General features: G+C 45.0%; 1 protein-coding gene across 1 annotated transcript in view; it reads right to left on the reverse strand.

Annotated features, from left to right (window-relative positions):
* Window positions 1-20,111, reverse strand: part of SUCLG2 (succinate-CoA ligase GDP-forming subunit beta) — a 214,270-nt gene that overhangs the window by 4,880 nt on the left and 189,279 nt on the right. The window contains exon 10 of the mRNA XM_073644709.1: window positions 19,879-19,999. Coding sequence (XP_073500810.1) covers window positions 19,879-19,999 — 121 coding nt within the window. The remainder of the gene's footprint in view (window positions 1-19,878; window positions 20,000-20,111) is intronic.

Genomic DNA, 20,111 nt, shown 5'->3' on the forward strand with positions numbered 1-20,111 from the left:
TGGCCAGGATCCTCGTCTCTTGGAGAGTGACCAAGTGTGTCTCTGGAGGACCCGTTCTGTACTACAATACATAGACAATGCATTGATTTGAATGGGCAATGTTTAATTCCCCCTTGTGGTGGTGTAGTAATTCAACTGAACTTAATGCCCGGTTCCAATTCATGAGATCCCACCAGCCATGACAAGGTGACTTTTCTCTGATGGGATAATAACCATTTCTATCAGACTTGTCCCTCCCAGGTCAAAAACCTACAAGTTTAAAGGGCGGATAAAATCCAACACAACTTATAAACAGCCTTAGGCCTCTTTCACACGTTAGCGTGTCCGGTATGTGTGGAGAGTTTCCACATGCACCGGAGACACTTCAAGTGAATGGGTCTGCGCACATCTGCGTGTCCGTGGGCAAAACACCCTGACATGTCCGTTTTTTTATCAGCAGCACGGGCACGTGTAAATAATCCAGCGTCCCACGCCGTAATCCATCTGACAGACATTTCTGCATCAGCTTCTGTGGTGGCTTGTGGACACCGCAAATGCCCTAGAGCAGAGGAGAATGACTCGCTGTGGCGTGCGGGTCCCTGACCTGCGCTGAGCTCAGTGAGCAGTGTACTGTCACTCAGTGAGCTCAGCACAGGTCAGTGGCCCGCTCGCTGTAGCGAGTCATTCTCCTCAGCATGTGCGGTCGCCTCAAGCCACCGCAGACGCTAACGAAGAAATGTCGGTCAGAGGGATTACGGAGTGGGACACTGGATTATTTCATCTTCAGACAGGTGAGGGATATTGTTCTTTTTATTTTTGGTTTGTTTACAGGGAACATTGACTTCAGGGAATTAGGTGTAAAGGCGAGTATAATGTGTTTTTTATTTTAGCCTTATTTTTACATTTAATGTATTCAGCGGGGCAGAATACAACTCTCAACATTGTCCCATGCTGGCACTGATTGCAGTGCCGGCAGGGGACAATGATGACAGATGCCTTCAGCACCAGACGCTTGGGAACAGCGCAAACTGTACCGCTGATTCCCAGGCGCCGGTACGCGAGATCCTGATGTGGCACACGGTTGCCACACATGTACACAGATATCTTAAGTACTGTTTTTTCCAGTATTGGAAATATCCGGACGTTTGAAAGAGGCCTTAGGGCGATGGGAAGAGCCTAGTCAAATAAGGAGGCACCACCAGAAACAAAAACTGACCAGCACCTTGCAACAGACTAAAGCAAGTGTGAACAGGTGCAACTTGCTGTGATTGCAGAATATACAAAGCAAAGAGGGCAGCATAGAATATCTTTATTTTCTAAGTATAGTCTATATGGCAGTAATACAGATTACACTTCCCATATTTAATGTTAGCACATACCTTAGTGTAGTGTTAGGTTTTTGTATATTACGGTCACAGCAGTTTGCACCTGTTCACAATTGCTTCATTCTATTAGGAGACACTGATCATTTTTGTTTCTTGTGATCATACATTTGGAGGTGGTAACTGCCTCCTTAGCTAGCTGAGCTCCTCTCCCATAAGTCTACGTATGCTGCTGCTGTACTCTTTGGTATAAGTATATTACAGTCACAGCAGCATGCACTTGTTCACATTTGCTTCATTTTGTTAGGAGGTGCTGGTCAGATTTTTCCATAGGATGGGTCATCAATATCAAATCAATGGGGGTCCGACAGTGCACCCTGACCCACCAGATGGCATCTGCTCCGGATGGCTGTAAACTGTGTACGGATCCGGTACTAAGCGACTTTATACCTCTAGAAACTTCTCATGTTCCTTGCCCTCAATGACTTCTCATTTCTGAGTGAGGACAAAAACTGTGATGGTGCTGCGTCTTTAGCTCTGAATGTTTGTTACAAAGCCCCAAAAAAATGGATGCATCGGAAGAATGACAAGACCTCACTGCCATACAGCTGAAAAACCCAACGACAAAGCAAAATTCTAATTTGACATTTCTGGAATGTAAAACATCATGGATTATAAAAAAGAAGAAAAAAAAAAAAACACTAGTAGCAAGAAGCTGAAGAGAGGATTGTGTGAGCTGAGGTAACGTCCACGGTACATTAACATTCCTATGTAGCACTTGAAATCCCTGAACCAAACACAAAACAGCATTTCTAACCGTTACCTGCAGCTGGAGGGCCATCTTTCTGCCCTCCATACTGCTGCATGTCGATCCAGGTAAAATCTGTTTTAAAATACTGACAATTTATGGCATTCTTCACGAGAACAGTGTAAACCTGGGCATCCTCCGAGTGGTTAAAGGGTTTGGGCACTCTGCTGTAATTCGCCCTACATGTGTCTAATGAGGAGATCTGCAGTGAAGGTGCTAAAAAGAGCTCCATGTATCCTACGAAACCACAGCTGCGTAAAACGAGTGATCGGCGAGAAGGAACTAGGAACGGATCCATAAGCGTTTCAAAAAGGAGCATTTCAATAGTCTGGCTCCCATTGGTCTGGGACATGTGATAAAAAGAATTTCATCTTCTCGTTCTTGGTCCCATCTGACATTGGCCAGATAATCTGGAATTCATCTCTTACTCTTCATGTCAACCTTCCATATTTCCAGTATTCTCACAGGGAGTTTCCGGTCATCTTGTATTGTCCAAATTGTTACATTTTGGAGAAAGTGAACCGAGAATGTCCCATCTATAGGACTGATGGTGACCATCATTGTGGATCAAAAGGGTACCTTATTTGCGTAAAATACTTGTCCTCTGTAGAGTTTAGTTGGTCATCTACACAACATAATGAGCCTGGCATCTTCAGAGACAGTGCAAGTAGACTATGTGCAGGTCCTAAAACCAAGATCTAGTCTTGGCTTTGTTAAGGCCTACTTAGCTTGCCGTTTCCCGTTCTTTACATGGTAGAAAGGAGGGACAAAGTTCTTCGAGTGTGATCCAAAGGTCAAACCAAACTCTACAAAGGACATCTATGCAACCTAGATGTCAAGAGACTGTATTAGAGGACAATGTGCCAGTCCTAAAACAAAGATTCAGTCATGGCTTTGTTAGGTTTTGCTTAGATTGTTCTTTCAACCATGTAAAGAACGAGAAAATAGCTAAGCAGAACATTGGTTCCAGCGTTGTCGATGTTGCATGTCCCAGCGGTCACGGGACATTTGTATGTCACATGAGCACTGCAGCCAATCAGAAGCCACTGATCTGTTGCTGCCTTCACACTTTCATCAGATTGAACTCTGAAGGTCATCAGAGGTGGATGCTTGATATGTAACATGAATGCTGAAGCCAATCAGGGGTCGCTGATTGGTTGCAGCCTACACGCTTCCGTCAGACGGAACTCTGCAGCCCATCAGAGATGGCAGATTATGTCATGTGACCGCTGCAGCCAATTATTGGGTCGCTGATCCTCTGCAGCCTTTCCACTTCCGAGAGACAGAACTGTGAAGACTTCAGCCCATCAGCCGCCGACAATTGTTATGGCACATGAACGCAGCAACCAAAGTTATGTAATCCCACCAGATCTGGTATTTTCGATATTCCCACGTCTGTCCAAACATCACAATTTACGCTTTTGTCACTTTCAACCCATTAACTTGATATTCCACCTCTCGACAGCTGCCATTGTCACAGCATAAATGTTGTTCACGTCACCTGTCGGTGGTTTTAATGTTACTGCTGATCGGTGGAAGTGAATATATTCTCTAGATAGACCGGCGCTAAAATAAATGTATCAAAAATGAGAAGAAAAAAACAACTTTTTTTTGTAATGCACGGAATAACCTTTGGCCACTGGGTGGTGTCAGAGAGCCGTACAAAGTTCAGAGCGCAGGTTAGATGAAAGCTGCGAGGACCAGACATTTAACCCTTCCCGGGTATGGCCGCTCGCTACAGTTTGTCATAGCAACAGCAGACATAATGGACGTATGAGGTCCGCTGTGAAGGTGGAAGCCGTCTCTTTGTGATCTACGGCCAAAAGTAAACATTTTTATACCAGTAATCGACAAAAAAAAAAAAAGAGAGAGAGAAGTGGTCTTCTCTCTTGGTCTTCCCGGCCATGTTTAATATTGGGCCTGATTTCTCAAAACTGTGTAGAAAGAAAATAATCTTTGTTGCCCATAGCAACCAATCTCAGCACAGAGAGTATTTAAAAAAAATAAAATAAAAGCTGGACTCGTTGCTAAGGACAACAGCATGTGACTTAAATATGAGCAAAGGGTCTGAATACTTATGACCATGTGATATTTCAGTTTTTCTTTTTTAATAAATTTGCAAAAATGTCTACATTTCTGTTTTCAAGATGGGGTGCAGAGTGTACTTTAATGAGAAGAAAAAAAAAACTTTTTAGAATTTACCAAATGGCTGCAATGAAACAAAGAGTGAAAAATTTAAAGGGGTCTGAATACTTTCCGTACCCAGTGTACTTCCAAACATTCAATACTGCACCTGGGCCTGCCTCATAATACACAGGAACACCCATAAAACCCAAGGAAAAATAAATAACACGTATATTTCCCCAAGTCCCAAACTATTTTTTTTTAACCAGTTTTTCTGGACCAAACAGGACATCTGTTTTTTTTTTTAAATGACATATTAAAACAAAATACACTATTGGATAATCCTGGGGGCCTCAGAAGTGTTGTGCTGTCCAGACTGGAGATTTTTCGCTGATTTTTCACACTTGTAGCTATTAGAGTTGCTATATGCAGATGTTATAGCTGATGTGGTGACAGTACTCCAAGAGACCGGACTTTTTGACCAGACAATGATTCTGGTTTCTTTACTGGAATTTACCTTTGCACGTCTATCACTTTGTAAACATGTCCAAGGTTTGAACTGTCCGGTATAACGAAACGTGGATTCTGGGACTTCCTTCAGAGCCATATTGACCTGACACTGTATGTGCTCTCCAGCTGTACCAACTGAGGACAATCTGAAGAGGTGAGACTTTGTGGAGTAGATCGGCCTACTCTAAAGCCCCCCATTCACCTAGGGTGCTTTCACATTGCGTTTAGTGGCAAAACAGGATTCAGACGTATGTCCCAACGGGCCATAGACTATAATGGTGCCAGCAGAGTGAACGAGCACAATTTTTGAGCGTGCACGCCTACTGGAGGTGGACGCTCAGACACAGTCTACTATGTCTGGGTGTCCGCCTCCATGCTTGAAAATCACACACAGCAGAGCACACATTCGCTCTGCCAGCACTATTATAACCTAAGGCCCAGTCGGTGTCCCGTTTTAGGGGGACGGTGGGTTTGGTCGTATGCCCCAACTGGGCCACCAAGCATGCACTAAATGCAATGTGAAATCAGCCTTAGATGGGTGTCGGCCGAATGTTGGCTTGGCCGGCACTCGACCGTCTTTCCCAGGAGGAAGCTTGCTCCGCTGAGCACTTCTGTGTTCTCGAGGAAAGCGCCGCCAACACATCTCTGGCGGCGGCTTAGCTCAGGGAGAACAAAAGGATCGGCAGTCCGAAATCAGAGATTCTGGAGCCTCAACTTGCCGAGAATCATCTGTCAGAGAGTGTCGGCCAAACCGTTGCTAGTCGGGTATGGTCAATTTTAGTCAGGCTGTTATACTGTGAATTACAGATGCAATACCCCCACCGGTGGCTCAGTTACATTGACCGTGCCAAAACAAGGCATTACACGTGAATGTGCGAAAAAGGATTGGCACAGAAATGCCATATAAGAGATAAGCGGAATATTGTATTTTGTGATCACAGAACAAGTCTGATAACTCCGGGTATCTATCTAACATTAGTTGTTTATCACAGATAAAGTATTGGGTTTCTATGGAGGGGAGATCTTTATCCCCGTGTATCGTATAGACTCCTGTGCTGTAAAGCAACGGATAGCCTCCCCGCACCGCTCATCCCCGCAGAGTGACACTTTCATTTGCCTGGATTAGGAGATTTTATTGCTCTTTCATATCAGAGCTTTCCTCTCCGAACAGACCTGTAGCCCGTATCCCTGTCCTATAATCCTGATCCTGGTAAGGGAGAAAACACCATTGAAGTCTATTGCTGTGATACATGTCCAAGAAGCTGCACTACAACACCCAATATCAACTCACTATGAACAAGTGCCCAGGAAAACAAAGACCTGTTCCATCTCCTCCATGTCGGTGCTGATAGTAAGCTACGTTTTAGACAGTTTATAAGTTTATGCTTTTTCCTTCTTATAAGAGTTGGTGCAAATCAATTTGCCCATCCCAGTGGTCTGTGACCTTATCTGATGGCATATGCAGCTCTTCTTTGATTAGTCAGCCTGTTGTGATGTCACATTGCAATTATGATGTCACACCAGGCTGGCTAACCAAAAGATGAGCCCCAGATGTCATCAGGTAAGAGGGGATTCTACCAAACCCTTCCAGCGGTCACAGGCCACTTGTCATGGTTGACTGAGGACAAGAATGTGCGAATCGATTTGCACCAACTCTACGTCGTAAATCCCTAGTATTAAGAGAGTTAAATAATAAAATTCTGTATTCCTATCGCCTCCACTAGAGGGAGCTAAGAAGCATATGCAGCAAGCTCCCCCTAGTGGAGGATGCAGGTGGACAGACTGTTATTGGGTTTCCAAAAGTCGGAAAATTATGAAAATATTTCATTAATGTGTTTCATGTGCAAGTAAAGATGACTGTTTTTTTTTAAAAAAAAAACTCTGTTCTTTTTCAAGGGGTTGTTGTATTTGGGTAAATTCAGCATTGGGGAGGAGTGTCTGCAGGGCAAAGGTCTCCAAACGACACAACCCAGATCGTAATCTCTCTCAATTTGCACCATGCCCGGTCTATTCATCCCCGTCCTTCTACGAATGGTGCTTGTGTAGCAAGAGCAAGAAATGTCTGTGCCATACGTCACAGATATGGGCAGTCTATCTCCCGCGCATGTGCGGGTATCAACCAACACTTGAAATTGCCCATGATGTACAGCAGCTAAGATTGTGTGCCACATATAAGAAATGATCTACAGAACTGCTAAAAAATTATAAACGGGACCATGTGACCCTTTGGTAAATCGTCAGATTGAAAACTAACCTAAACTCTGTAATAAAAAAAAAAAAAAAAAAAAAAAAAAAAAAAGAAATTAAGACAAAAATTACTCTTGGCCCATTAAGCAATTGTAAGTCATCTTCACAGTGAATGTTATCAACCACAGGAGGTCTTGCAAATCAGTGGGGATCAGACTGTGATCTCCACTGAACCCGAGAGTGGGGCTCTGACATACCTAGTCAAAATGGAGAGATGGCCATGCATACGTGCCTCACTTCATCTTCTATAAGACTGTCGGAGATGGATGGTCTTCACTATCGTTTTTCTCCTGCAATGCCATAAAGAATCAATGGAGCGGTGGCGCATGCGCAAGGCACCACTCCATTCAGATCTGGTATTTCGGAGCCCCATTGTTGAGGATGGATAGGAGATGACCCTCTCTCTCATATCCATCCTCAAGACTGGGGCTCTGAAACATCTGAATGGAGAGGTGCACTGCCCACGCATGTGCCCCACTACTCTGCTCATTCTCTACTGGACTGAGGGAGAAAGTAGATTGCAGTATTGAATTATCTCCGGCAGTGAATGGATCATTGGCTGTGCATCCATGGCCATTGCACCATCCTGAAAGGGTATTTCAGAGCTCCGTTCTTGGGAGCATTGGGGGTCAAAGTGGTCTGACCCCCATTGATTTGCAAAATAATCTCTGGTTGATGACTTTCACTGTGAAGAATAACCCTTTAAAAGGGGTTTTTAAGACAATTAAGCAATCGTAATCTTAACCCCCCCAAGTAAATTATACAGTTTAAGACTGCAATTGCAATGAGGGCTCTGAAAAACCCTTTCAGGATGGTACAATGGCCATGCTGGAACACCCAATGCTCCATTCCCTGCTGGAGATAATTGAGTACTGCAATCTATTTTTTCCAGCAGTCCAATAGAGAATGAGTAGAGCAGTGGAGCACACGCGTGAGCACCTCTCCATTCAGATGGGATATTTCAGAACCCCAATCTTGAGGATGGGAGATTGAGGGTTATTATTAACATTGTAAGGTGTCTCTTATGCATCCTTCAAGAATGGGTCTCCGAAATACCATATTGGAAAGGAGTGGTTCCTGCACATGCGCACCACCGCTCCTGTCACGGGTGTGTCAGGTGTTATAGACAGTTACTCTGGTTCTGGCTACAGAAGGTCACTGCGTTTGGCATTGCAGATGCCTTCTTAATTCTTCTCACTTTAAGACCCAGGGGAGACCTCCTTCCTGCTGTCAATTGACACACCCTTGCAGGGGTGTTAAAAACTGTCTGCTGCAGGAAACCGCCGGTGATATTTGTATGTTCCTTGGCTCTGGGTTGGAGCACTAGCAGTTGGCTAGCTTCTTCTCTGGTGCCCTTGGAGGACAGTTGGTGTTTCCCCTCTGGTGTCCGCTCAAACTAAGTTATCTCCTTTGTCTTCCTTGTTGTCTTTAGTTTGTAGTGGGGCCTGACCAGTGCTCACCCCTCCCCCTCCCTTTCTAGGGCCTAGCTCTAGGGATAAACAGGGCTTAAGTTTCCTGCTCGGCGATTGGTGTGGAACCAATATAGGGACGGTAGGGTAGGCAGGGTGTTATTAGATCTGCCTAGGTGTCTCCATTTCCCCTTTCCTTAGTGTTTGAGTTTCCATTCCCTCTTCCCTTCATGTTGCACTGAGTCTTTTCCACACTTTGCGTGACAGCTGCATCAGTTCTCCATGGGAAAAAGACGATACTTGTACTTCATTCATAGTCTATAAGACTGTCGGAGATAGTTGATTGGGGCACCTTTCTATTCCGACAAGGTATTTCAGAGCGCCGTTCTTGAGATAAGAACGGGCACGCATGTATGGCCACCTCTCCATTTCGACAAGGTATTTCAGAGACCCTTTCTCGAGATCAGTGCGGGCACGCATGTACGGTCACCTCTCCATTTCGACAAGGTATTTCAGAGACCCTTTCTCGAGATCAGTGTGGGCACGCATGTACGGCCACCTCTCCATTTCGACAAGGTATTTCAGAGACCCTTTCTCGAGATCAGTGCGGGCACGCATGTACGGCCACCTCTCCATTTCGACAAGGTATTTCAGAGACCCTTTCTCGGGATCAGTGCGGGCACGCATGTACGGCCACCTCTCCATTTCGACAAGGTATTTCAGAGACCCTTTCTCGAGATCAGTGTGGGCACGCATGTACGGCCACCTCTCCATTTCGACAAGGTATTTCAGAGACCCTTTCTCGAGATCAGTGCGGGCACGCATGTACGGCCACCTCTCCATTTCGACAAGGTATTTCAGAGACCCTTTCTCGGGATCAGTGCGGGCACGCATGTACGGCCACCTCTCCATTTCGACAAGGTATTTCAGAGACCCTTTCTCGGGATCAGTAAGGGTTTCAGCGGTCTGATCTCACAGATTAATAAATTGCAAAGTTGGGAATAACTCCAACTCTACAACTATGCAGGGGATTTCGAGTTGCTTATCAAAAAACTTGAGCTCTGAATGTTCTAAACAAATTTGACTAAATTAATCAGCACAGAATGTAAGGCCAAAAAACAGAACGATGAGGAAAGGTGGAGAATTTTTTATCTGTAGAATAATACACCATCACCTAGGCAAGAAAACACAGGCCATTCTGTACGCCTCAAAAAGAATATTCTTATTGTTGTTCTGTATCCACATGTCCCACAACAAAACATAATAATCGGTCGTCTCGGCAGGTGGGCATCCTCTTGATTAGTCAAGAAAATACGCGCAATTAGAAAGTTGCCATGTTCAGAGGGAGCGGTAATCCCTTTCTTATCTCCTGATCAAACAGCCTGTAATTATTAGACACAAAATCCCCCTAAATCACGGCAGATTTGACTGATTAAAACTTTCTTCATCAAGACATTGTGTAATTCACCGAATGAGGACAAAGATTATTCGGGCGGCTGTAGAGCTGCATTCTCCGAGCTGTTCCTAGTCATGATTGCAATGTGTGGGAAGACCCTTTACTTCTTAAAGGGATATGGACCTGATGTACTTAGACTCGGATACTGTAATACTTCAGTAACCTACAGGGATAAGTAGTATACACACTCACACTCACACTGATGCTAGGTTACATGGCGTCTACTATTCTGCCACTTTTAGAATGGCTTGAAAAAATTCTGCTAATTTACTGTTAGCCCTCAGGTTGTTTCTCTTGGTGAGCTGAAGTCTGCACAGAGAATGATTTTAAAGTAGTGCATAAGAGCTGCATACTCAAAACGGTAGATTCCTAATAAAAAAAATAAAAACAAAATGATCTGCCCCTGCGTTGGTCTGGACATTGAAGCCCGTACTCGGACAATCTAACTTGCATGTGTGGAACTGGCCTGAGACCCTGGAACCCGTCAAGCATAACTACCAGAGTTAACCCATTGCTCTCACTCGGGGCAACGGTTATATTAGATATTATACATATAGGGTTGCCCATAATCAGAGGCAGGTCTTCCCCATCTTGTATGTTTATGATATAGCCACAGGATGTGCCATAAATCTATGGTAGACGCGAGCCCCACCGGTGGGACCACCAGTTGTGGTCGGAATTCCCATTTATTTGTATAGGATGTCCAACCACACAGCAGAGTGTGACGGAGTCCTCTTCTCCATGGGTAGGACCTGTATCTACTAAACATGTATGGTGGATATAAATGTACTAGATGGGAATACCCCTTTAAGGTTACTTAGCCATCTATGAAATTGACACCCTGGGTGGGCACGATGGTACCTGTAGAGTATGGATGTCAAACTCAAATACACAGAGGGCCAAAATTAAAAACTTGGACAAAGTCGCGGGCCAACCTTGAAATTTATTTAAAAAAAATGTGTTCAAGAGCTGGGAGACATCTTATATAAAAGGAACCCTCCCCAATTGGGAGGGGCCTCAACAACCCCTAGAGTTACTGTTAGGTGGTTGGTGTGCATGTAACTGTATGTTGTCAGGTTCTCCGTCCCAAGTCAGTATTAAAAACCCGTGTCCTGTGAGTCCGTCATAGTTGTTTCCTGTGTACGCTTCGGCGGTGTGCGAATCCCGAAACCACGTCTGCGATACCTGTACCCCCATGGTCGCATCAGTGGGACTGGTCGGCTATCCCGAGACCAGTGTGTCTGAACTTGTCCGAATCCCACAGTCCATTCCTGTCCCTATTGGCCATTCTGCTCTGTAGTACGTGTCTACCCTTTGGGGTCAGCATCTACTGCCAGACGCCGCCCTGGAGTGGTACCTGGCAGCTACCTTCCGCACAAGCCTGACCTCACCACTAGAGGCTCCAGTGAACACCAAGGTAGCTTTTTAGTTACACCACTTCAGGGGAAGTCTAGTCTGTGGCACAATGGGTCCACAAACCACTTGCACCATCTAAGAACGTAACACCCACATAGACCTCCATTTAGAATAATGGCCCTACATAGTCCTCCATATGGCGTTGCGAGCCAAATATAGTCACCCTGAGGGGCAGATTTGGCCCGCGGGCCAGAGTTTGATCCGAATGGTGTAGAGGGTACAGACATAGCGGTTGCTCACCGGCTTTGATGAATAAGGGAACCAGACATAGATCGGCACCAGTAAAGGTGGGGGCCTTCCTATGCCTCTTGTGTGTTGGGTATGATGTTGTATGCCCCTGAAGACAAAAGAACCAACATTCTTCGTTGGCACCATATGTAAATACATAATTCATTGATGCCAGGCTGTACATTACTCCAGGCTCTTCTGTACACTCCTCACATCGCCTTAGGTTTCCACCTGCTGCACAGTCTTCCTTCGTATCATTGGGATTCAGCAAACATGGAACAATATATCTTTTTTCCTCACAGTATAAAATGCAGTCGTATTCCTCAAATCTCCGAAGGACGCCATGCTCAGTATACACCAGCACTGCCGAGCTCAGATAACATAATACTGAGGTTGCCAGCTCCTCCTTTGTTGTGCGGTGGCTCTTTGAAGAAGGCCGCTTTGGGCAATGCAATAGAATTGTGAGAAGACTGGAAAATGTGTCTGTGTAGAACGGTTTGTCTGAAATCCTCTCCCCCCTAACCGGAGATTCAACAGCTTGAGGCATCTTATGGATCCTGACCAGGCTACGGATAACGCCAGGCAATGCCGGGAATCACACGCTTACATCAAAGATGTCCAATCAGTTCCCAAGACCTAAAGAAAGGAGTAAACGGCAGCACGACATCTACTACCATATGAAGGTAATTATGGCCATTTACAGGGGTTTTCCTGTTCTTCAAAAACATGTCTAATGTGTAAGAAACGGAGACATAAAACATTTAAACTAGATCCCCAGAAGGCTACAACCTTAGAGATGTCATGGTTGCCACAAGGTGTTAGGTCCCTTTCATCAAAGCCAAGGCCTTCAACCACTCACATGGCGAGCGCTGCATGGCTGCTGCGCCCGAGACGGTGCACTGGGACACAAAGCAGAATTTATAATGTAGAATATAGAGGTTGTTTTTAGTATGTTGATTGGATTTTTGAAAATCTTCAATATTAATGTCGATCTGTCACAAGATTTCACAATATATAGTGTATACATTACAAAACAGATCTCTAAGGCGACGTTCACACGTTCAATATTTTCCATCAGTATTTGTAAGCCAAAACCAGGAGTGGGTGAAATATACAGAAGTGGTGACGTGTTTCTATTATACTTTTCCTCTGATTGTTCTTCTCCTGGTTTTGGCTTACAAATACTGATGTAAAATACTGACCATATACTCAAAGTGTGCACGTGACCTTAGACTTGATGATGATTCTGTATTTAATTTGAATATTCATGTCAGAATGGCTGTATATTCCTTTATCAAGGGTTAACTTAATCTCTGCCCACCTACCCTGATTGACAACTCCTCAGTGTTCTCCTTTTTGCTGCTGCTGAATCTGGCCCCACTTTGAACAACAGCTCCTCAGGGTCCTCCTCTCTGCTGCTGAATCTCCACCCACTCAGCCTGAGTGACAGCTCCTCAGGGTCCCTCTCTGCTGGAGAGTCTCCACCCAGACTGAATGACAGCTCCTCAGGGTCCTCCTCTCTGCTGCTGAATCTCCACCCAGACTGAGTGACAGCTCCTCAGGGTCCTCCTCTCTGCTGCAGAATCTCCACCCAGCCTGAGTGACAGCTCCTCAGGGTCCTCCTCTCTGCTGCTGAATCTCCACCCAGACTGAGTGACAGCTCCTCAGGGTCCTCCTCTCTGCTGCTGAATCTCCACCCAGACTGAGTGACAGCTCCTCAGGGTCCTCCTCTCTGCTGCTGAATCTCCACCCAGACTGAGTGACAGCTCCTCAGGGTCCTCCTCTCTGCTGCTGAATCTCCACGCACCCAGCCTGAGTGACAGCTCCTTAGTGCTCCCCCTGCTTATTGATGAATCTCCACCCTCCTATCCTAACTGACGGCTCCTCAGTGTCCTCCCTGCTGAATCTCCACCCACCCAGCCTGAGTGGCAGCTCCTCAGTGTCCTCCTCTCTGCTGCTAAATCTCCATCCACCTAGCCTGAGTGACAGCATTTCACTGTCCTCCTCTCTGCTGCTGAATCTGCACTCAGCCTGAGTGGCAGCTCCTCAGTGTCCTCCTCTCTCCTGCTGAATCTCCATCCACCTAGCCTGAGTGACAGCTCCTCAGTGTCCTCCTCTCTGCTGCTGAATCTCCACGCAGCCTGAGTGACAGATTCTTAGAGCTCCCCCTCCTTATTGATGAATCTCCACCTTCTTATCCTAACTGACGGCTCCTCGGTGTCCTCCTCTCTGCTGAATCTTCACCCACCCAGCCTGAGTGACAGTTCCTCAGTGACGTCCTCTCTGCTGCTGCCGAATCTCCACTAACCCAGCCTGAGTGACAGCTCCTCAGTGTCCTCCTCCCTGCTGCTGCTGAATCTCCACTAACCCAGCCTGAGTGACAGCTCCTCAGTGTCGTCCTCCCTGCTGCTGCTGAATCTCCACTAACCCAGCCTGAGTGACAGCTCCTCAGTGTCCTCCTCCTTGCTGCGGCGGAATCTCCACTAATCCAGCCTGAGTGACAGCTCCTCAGTGACGTCCTCTCTGCTGCTAAGTCTTCAGCCTTCCAGCCCGGGTGACAGCTGCTCAATTTCCTCCACCTTGCTACTGCTTATTGACCACCCATCTTTGATAACTGACATCCCCTCAGTGTCCCTCCTCCCAGTTCCTGCTGCTGTTTCATACTGCACAGTACAAGATGCATGGGCGAAAACTGAATACATTTGGACTCATGAGTCTCTCACTCTTCAGCTGGACTCAAAATGCTGGTCAGGATTACACAGCCATTCTGACATGGATTTTCATTGTAAGTACACCAGCATCATCTGGTCAGGTATACAGTTTGCATTGTGAAATCTGGCAACAGGTCCATTTTGAATTGAAGAGTGCTTCTTGCAGCACAATGCCAAAGTAAAGTAATAGACTACACAACTTTTTTGCAGGCTATATGCTAATTATGACCCTGCTGTACATGGGTCATGTCTAGATCTAGCACATTACACCATCTTTGACTGTCCGCAAACTTGGGAGGAATGAATTCTATATTCGAAAGGAGTTTATCTATTAGGGTTCCAAGTTCAGGATCATTATCTAATAACTGGACTGTAGAAGGGCTGCGAGGGGGAATCCACACATTTATGCATTACAAACCGCTTGCAGATGCTTAAAGGGGTTTTCCCAATGAACAATGTACATTTTAATCAATAGTTCTTGAAATAACAAGTTCCACAAATGGATGTGTTAAAAAAAAACCTGTGCTCAAATAATTTTATACCTGTGCCCGTTATGTTTGTCTTATTTGCGGTGTTCGACCACGAACTGGAACAGTTCTGCATGATCAGCACATACCAGGGAATGAAGCACAAGAGAGTATACAGATGACACAGCAGGGCTCTCAACTGCTGTTTTCTGTGAGGTAACATTTCTCTGCCTGTTTGTTTAATCACAGGCGCGAGCGTTTCTGCCACATCTCCAGCCCTCTGAGCTCATCATAAATCAAGATCGTGATGTAGGAGTTCTGGTGGCCGATGAGCTCAAACATCACTGACTTGATTTATGATAAGCTCACAGGACTGGTGATAAGGGCAGAAACACTCGCTTCTGTGATAAAACACACAAGCAGAGAAATGTGTTAGCTCACAGAAAGAGGCAGCTGCGAGCCTCAGCTGTGTTGCTAGGACCCTCAGCATGAGTATACAGACAACAGGATGCAAAGGTCCCCAAGCTGATCACAGGGTGACAAAAGGGAATTATCCAAAGAGAGCTTCAATATTGATATAGAAAAATATTATAATATTAAATTATATATTAAATATATATAATATTATATAATATATGATATAATATTAAAAAAAATCTGCACTTTTTTTTGGGGGTGGGGTGCTATTTTTTGCATTTTCTCTATATTTAAAGTCTATAATGATATATATCCACCTTCATATCTTTGTGAGAAATTGTATACCATATAGTAGCTCAGCACCTGATAATAAGCTCCTTGCATCCTTATAACTGGAGCCGGTATGGCTTGGGAGAACATTTATGATATCAATACCTGAATTTACTGAATACGTTTTGCATCGTCGGCAAGATTCTGAGTTATATGTACACTTTTGGAATATTCGGCTAAACTTTTGCTTGCCATCAGCATTGCTTACGCTGCACTTGTCATTGTGAATTAGCATTTCCTGGCGCAGACAGCGTGCGCATCAACAACTACCTATACATTGTGATCGCTGCTTATTTCAGAAATATCCATCCTCATTTTTTTTTACTTTATTTAATAAACAGCAACAACCTGAGAGCAAGAAAACAAAAATATGGGACTGAAATGAGTACTGCAGACTGTGTGGATCAGGGGAGCTCTGCTCATCAGGAACACTTGGGTCATGAATTCAATGGCAGATCTTGACTAATGGAGGAGCGGGATGGATTTAAAGGCGTTGTCCAGGGGAAAAAAAAAGTTATCACTTATCTACAAGATAGCAGATAATGTATTGATCAGTGGGGGTGTGACCACTGGGACCAGCACCTATAAGCAGCACGGGGGAAAAACAGAGTGCAGAGCTCAGCAGCCCCATAGGAAGAATGGAGCGGCGGTCAAGCATGCACTCTGCTGCTCCATACTAACGGGGATAAAAGTGCCCCATTCTCATTAAGTGCCCCAATTATTTTAGGTAGAGCGGTTTCCTATCTTCTAAAGTGATGACGTTAGGATAGTAGGATATCATCACTTAAAGAAGTTGTCCAGGTTTAACAAAAATGACTGCTTTCTTCCAAAAACTGCACCACATCTGTCCGTAGGTAGTGTATGGTACCGCAGCTCATGTCCGCCAAATTAAATTGGATATAACCAGAAACAATCTGTATTTTATAATCCAAAACAACCCTTTCAATAATGGTGGGGGTCCAATTTCGGGGACCCAAGCAATTCTGAGAATATAAGGTAAGTGGTTCTTGCCCGGTGGCCCGGAGCGCTGCTGTGTGGGGAAGAAAATTGGAAACGGATGGACCACTACACCAGCACTGCATCCACTTCTTTCTCAGGCATGTTGGGGTCCTGAGGGTCAGACTCTCACTGATCAAAAATGATGGAATATGACTTCGCTTTACGAGATGGGTGTAACCCTTTAACATCTTTTTGAAAGAAGGGAAAAAAAAGTGGCTGTCATCTGTCCCTCCATTTCCAAGAGCATAGACATAGTATACTTGATTGACAGGAGATGGAGCTGAATTTGGAGGGCAGGCTCATTTGTATCTGAATACGAGTCAGATGGGGGATGCTCCACTCGATCAATGGGTGTAGGTACCATTACAACAGTGCACCCAACCGCTGTGAGGGTCTCTGAAAAAGAGGGGGTACCACTTTTGGTTGGACTAGGCCCAATTTTAATGGGTGGTGAGAACTTGCAAGAGGGACGTAATCTCCAAAGAGACTGCAATGTTTGCAAACCAAGAAGTGGAAAATGTGCTCAAGTCATGAGATGGAGGCACAGAAAGTGGAGGACAGGGACAAGAAGGACAAGGAGCACAAGAACAAGAAGAAGGTCAAGGACAAGAAGCACAAGTAGAATCACAAGGAGGACAAGAAGCACAAGGAGGACAAGAAGCACAAGGAGGACATGAAGCACAAGGAGGACAAGAAGCACAAGGAGGACAAGAAGCACAAGGAGGACAAGGAGCGCAAGGAGGACAAGGAGCGCAAGGAGGACAAGGAGCGCAAGGAGGACAAGGAGCGCAAGGAGGACAAGGAGCGCAAGGAGGACAAGGAGCACAAGGAGGACAAGGAGCACAAGGAGGACAAGGAGGACAAGGAGCACAAGGAGGACAAGGAGCACAAGGAGGACAAGGAGCACAAGGAGGACAAGGAGCACAAGGAGGACAAGGAGCACAAGGAGGACAAGGAGCACAAGGAGGACAAGGAGCACAAGGAGGACAAGGAGCACAAGGAGGACAAGGAGCACAAGGAGGACAAGGGCATGAAGGACAAGGGCATGAAGGACAAGGGCATGAAGGACAAGGGCATGAAGGACAAGGGCATGAAGGACAAGGGCATGAAGGACAAGGGCATGAAGGACAAGGGCATGAAGGACAAGGGCATGAAGGACAAGGGCATGAAGGACAAGGGCATGAAGGACAAGGGCATGAAGGACAAGGGCATGAAGGACAAGGGCATGAAGGACAAGAAGGACAAGGACCTCCCGCTATGTAGGTGAGGAGTATGGCGGCCGTCATTGAGAAGTTCCTGAAAGGGCCCTCCTTTTCATCTCTAAATGATGGATGGATGAAAATCATCATAGCGGTATATTTACCAAGACTCCTGTAGCGATTAGTGGAAAGACGCCGGAGATTCTCTTTCATGTCGCAGAATTCATACACTTAAAGAAAGCTTTGGAGGAATAATTGTGCGCTCTGTTTTCTTGACATATTTTGATAGCTCGGTGACAGCAAATTAGCGGTCTTCTTAAACATGGCGTTTACGGGCGAAAATTACTAATGTTTAGAGGAGCCTTGATAGGCTGCAGAGTTCATTTCTCTCTCACTTTCTCTTTCATATCTTACAACAAAAAGAAAAGAAACATATGAAATCTAGACACACATTCGCCTTTGGGATGTTGAAAAAGACAGACACATTCCTCTTTGCTGTGACGGGGACAAATTGAAACGAATTTACTGTAAGAGCCGAGCTCCTGCGTGCCGGATTTTGACGTGCAAATGACAGGTGGAGAAACAACCACCACAAAAACCTCAACAACCTTTTATCTAAAAATTATATTTAAAATGGAACTATTCTAAAAACTTAAAAAATGGTATAAAAGCTAAAAGTAACTGGATAAATGACTTTAGCAACAGGCGAGATGCACACAGTCTATGACCAGGTAATCATCAGCGTTTCGGCTAAAGGGAAGAACAATTTTTTTTTTTTAGAAATTGTGACATTCGAACAATAACCAGAGATTTTCATTACAAGATTGAAAACATTTTTGTACAGAAAAATTTATATCGCACTTAGCAAATAAAAAAAAAAAAAGTGATACAAAATTGGTATTAAAGGGTTATTCGCCAAAAAAAAATCAAGCTATCCCCTATCCACATGAAAAGGAATAACTTGCTTATTGCTGAGGGCCTGATCATTAGATCCCCCAGCAATCTAGAGAAAAGGGCTTTGCAGTCCAATTCTACATGGAGTGGCAGTGCAAATTCATTGTCTATGGGACGGCTGAGCACAGTGCTATTTCCATCAGTCCCATAGACAATGAATGAAACGGAGGCAGAGCACATGTACCTACCTCCACAGCTGCATTTAGGCCGGGGCTGCAGAGCCGCATTATCGGGATCGCTGTAGTCCCCAGTAGTCAGACCTGCAGTGATCAGTACTTTGTGTGGATAGGGAATAACTTACTTTTTGGGGAATAACCCTTTAATTATCTGATCATTTAAATTCCTTCTAAGAGTAGTTCTATTTTAGTTATTATCAAGAATCCCAGTGATTAGGTGTTTAAAAAGTTATTTCCCAAAAATTAAGTTATCCTGTATCCATAGGCAATACATTTCCGACCACAGTGATCTCAAGAAGGCGGCACTATAACCCCGTTCTGAATGGAGCGGAGGTGCGCATGCTCGGCCACAGATCCATTCATTGTTGATGTGACTGACGGAAACTGCTGAGCGTTGTGCTCAGTAGTCCCATAGACAATGAATGGAGCGGAATCCAAACATGTGCACCACTGCTCCTTGCAAGATAGGCATCACTTAATTTATTGGGAATAACCCTTTAAATACTTGATCACTAGGACTCCTGCTAATAAATAAAATAGTTGTACCAAGTCCACAGTTCCTCCTCAAGATTGTTCTAGTTATCGATCTAGGACCCAGACACAGTTCACCTTTCATACATTATGGCTGGCTAATATTAACCCATCAAAATCATCTGATCCAAAGACATTATGGACACAAGTGAATAGTGCAGGGTTTTGGGACACTATTTTACCTTTTTTATGTATGCATATCAAAGATATTCAAATTCTAAGAAGAAAAGAAGTGGAAGAGAAGGAGGAAAAAGGGGAAGAGGAGGAGGAGAAAGGGGAAGAGGGGGGAGGGAAGAGGAGGAGGAGAAAGGGGAAGAGGGGGGGAGGGAAGAGGAGGAGGAAAAAGGGGAAGGGGGGAAGGGGAAGAGGAGGAGGAAAAAGGGGGGAGGAAAAAGGGGAAGAGGGTGAGGAAAAAGGGGAAGAGGGGGAGGAAAAAGGGGAAGAGGGGGAGGAAAAAGGGGAAGAGGGGGAGGAAAAAGGGGAAGAGGAGGAGGAAAAAGGGGAAGAGGAGGAGGAAAAAGGGGAAGAGGAGGAGGAAAAAGGGGAAGAGGAGGAGGAACATACTGTAACCCAAGAGAATGTAATGTGCTATTACCTTCTAGTCTGACCACCAGAGGCACTTTGAGCTCCAGCTCTCGGCATGCCTTGGTTATTCCATTGGCGATGATGGCACAGTTTACTATTCCTCCAAAAATGTTTATAAGAATCGCTTCAACCTGAAAAAAAAAAAAGGATCCAATTACCATTTCTCATCCAGTAATAAGCTCAAGGCTTAGAAACCGTAAGAGTGGTGGAAGTTCTGTGAATAATGAGATTACAAAAAGCATG

This window comes from Phyllobates terribilis, unplaced genomic scaffold (genome assembly GCF_046119375.1).
Source record: "Phyllobates terribilis strain yellow unplaced genomic scaffold, ASM4611937v1 Scaffold_8__6_contigs__length_399053987, whole genome shotgun sequence".
Lineage (NCBI taxonomy): Eukaryota > Metazoa > Chordata > Amphibia > Anura > Dendrobatidae > Phyllobates > Phyllobates terribilis.